This window comes from Dipodomys ordii, unplaced genomic scaffold (assembly GCF_000151885.1).
Source record: "Dipodomys ordii isolate 6190 unplaced genomic scaffold, Dord_2.0 Scaffold34, whole genome shotgun sequence".
Classification (NCBI taxonomy): Eukaryota; Metazoa; Chordata; class Mammalia; order Rodentia; family Heteromyidae; genus Dipodomys; species Dipodomys ordii.
In genome coordinates, this window is record NW_012267250.1 from 8,566,096 (window position 1) to 8,568,580 (window position 2,485).

The window sequence follows — 2,485 nt, forward strand, 5'->3', positions numbered from 1 at the left end:
AAAAAAAAAGTGTGCACACACTTGCACACACCATTTATGTAACAAATACACACATAATAAATGAGGACACATGGGCAAATAGTTTCAGATTTACCTGAGACTGTGCATTGACATTAGCTCCATTTGTAACCAAGACCTTGACCACCTCTGCTTGCCCAGCTAACGATGCTATGTGTAATGCTGTGTTGCCTTTCTGTAAAGATAAAAAGGGAAACACAGATCAATATACTCGCCCTTCCGATTCTTCCATGTTTAAGGGTCCCCAAGGAAATGAGACTGACCAGTACCTCCTGAGAGGCATACCCCAGTTCTATGCCCCAGTTCTATACCCCAGTTCTTCCTGAGGGCTGAATCTGCAGAGGACTTGGCATCAAACACTGACCTTTGTGGCAGCATCCACATTGGCTTCTCTCTGTAGCAGTTCAGAAACCACTTCCACGTGACCTTCTTTGGAAGCAAGATGGAGTGCGTTCAACCCATTCTGATTAAAAGCAAAAAGAAAATCTTTACTCATCAGGTTGAAAATAGGGCACAAAGCAGTCTTCCAGGAACTGGGAGAGACAGCGTCCCACCACTGTTGATGACTTGTATTGTCCACTATATGAACTTGAATTAGCAATAAGTGTATTTGAAAACTAGGTGGGAGGTTCCGTTAGAAGGATTTACTAAATATTAGGAATTGTGACAAAGCATGTCTGCTTCTATTTCTGAATATTACTCCAACAAAGCAGAGAATAATTTAACAGTGTCAGCCTGGTATACATTCATAGCAAACAATATTGACATAATGAGACTATCTTGGCTCATATTAATAAAAACTTTAAGCAGTCAAAGTTTGATTTTTACCATTTTAAATAAAAATACATAAAACAACAATAACCATAACTGACCTGATTGCAAATATTGATGTCCACTCCATTTTTTATGTAATCAAGGGCTTTCTCAAGGTGTCCTGCTCGAGCCGCTCTCAAGTAACTTGCATTGGCATCAGACTAAAAGAAAAAGGAAAACAAAACGTTTTGGTGAAAAAATGAAATGGATATGCTTTTTAAAAATATAGATATCAAATGTCCAAGCTGGAATAAAAATAACAGGATTACTTCACATGGAATGTGGAAACACTAATGAAAATTCTCCACATCACCAAGAAAGTGCTTTAAGTTAGTTTCATGTGTACAAATTTACCACTTTTGTGACATCATAACTCAGTTTGAATTGGGAGAAAAAATTTCCCATTAATAGGTAGGCACCCTAAGTAAATATGCAATATTCAGTGAGTAAAAAAAAAATCCTAAAATATCTTGATAATTACATCATGATGTAATGTAGAAGTTAAGCATCGATTCTATTTTTCTGTACATGTAAAAGGCAATATTTCATTTTTTCAGTTGGTAGCCTCACAAAGCTATTAACACATTTTGTTACACTAAGTTAAACAGAATGTTTGCAGATGATGGCTTTCTGCTGAATTTTATATCAGGATATAGTCTTTCACTCAAACATGGATTAAACTTTAAAAGCATATAGAAAAGTTATTTGAAGTGTACCATATACCTTATAGTACCAAGCTAGTTAATGCTGGAGAAATTCTATTGAAAGCAGTATATAAAATTTGAAGACAACACTGATTGACACGTAATGTACTCATTGCCTTACTCATGTAATGGTAACCCCCCTGTACAGCATCTTTACAATAAAGTAAAAGGTTTATAAAAGAAAAAAAAATTGAAGACAACAAGACAGCTAATTCATTCATTGAATGCTTGCAACTCTCAACCAGTGTTAATCTCTATCATCTACAATTGCGCAGTTCAAGCTACCTACTACTAAAATCTTTAATAGAAAGAAGATAAGTGAGAGGAAAGATACTGTGAGGTTGGGCCTACAAAATTTGTAAAGGAGTCTTACTCAAACCAGAGCAACATAGAAACAGGTTTTCCTGAAAGAACAGCCAAATAAACCTTGTCATCAGTGATAAATGCATTCACTCAGGTATGGCTTCAAAGAAGCAAGTGTCTTTTTTCAGCCATATGGTCACTGTCTCTTTTAAAGCCCCTATTCAAATGCCAGCTCATCTGTGAAGCCTACCCAGACCCCCAGGAGAGTAATTGCTCAGTGCTTCCAACATATTTATTTCACTGAAATCTCTTGTTTTCTTTTCTTTTTCCCTTCCTCCCTTCCTCCCTTTCTCTCTTCCTCCCTCCTTCCTTCCTTCTTTCCTTCCTTCCTTTCTTCCTTCCTTTCCTTTCCTGCCTCCCTTTTCTTTTCTTTTCTTTCTTTCCTCCTTCTTTCTTTTCTTTCTTTCCTCCTTCTTTCTTTCTTTCTTTCTTTCTTCCTTTCTTCCTTTCTTCCTTTCTTTCTTCCTTTCTTTCTTTCTTGTCCTAGGGCTTGGACAAAAGTCTTGGGCACTGTCCCTGAGCCTCTTTGTGCTCAAGGCTGCTTTACCACTTGAGCCACAGGGCCACTTCTGTTTTTTTTTTTTTTT

At 37.0% G+C, this 2,485-nt stretch overlaps 1 protein-coding gene across 4 annotated transcripts in view; it reads right to left on the reverse strand.

The window, feature by feature from the left end:
* Window positions 1–2,485, reverse strand: part of Ank3 (ankyrin 3, node of Ranvier (ankyrin G)) — a 292,644-nt gene that overhangs the window by 200,817 nt on the left and 89,342 nt on the right. For 2 of the 4 annotated variants that reach the window (XM_013017143.1, XM_013017142.1), the window contains exons 2-4: window positions 891–992; window positions 383–481; window positions 95–193 (exon numbers count right to left, since the gene is read on the reverse strand). In XM_013017143.1, the coding sequence (XP_012872597.1) occupies window positions 95–193; window positions 383–481; window positions 891–992 (300 nt within the window). Of the gene's footprint in view, window positions 1–94; window positions 194–382; window positions 482–890; window positions 993–2,485 lie in introns of those variants that run through there. The other 2 variants (XM_013017144.1, XM_013017145.1) reach the window with 1 other exon arrangement.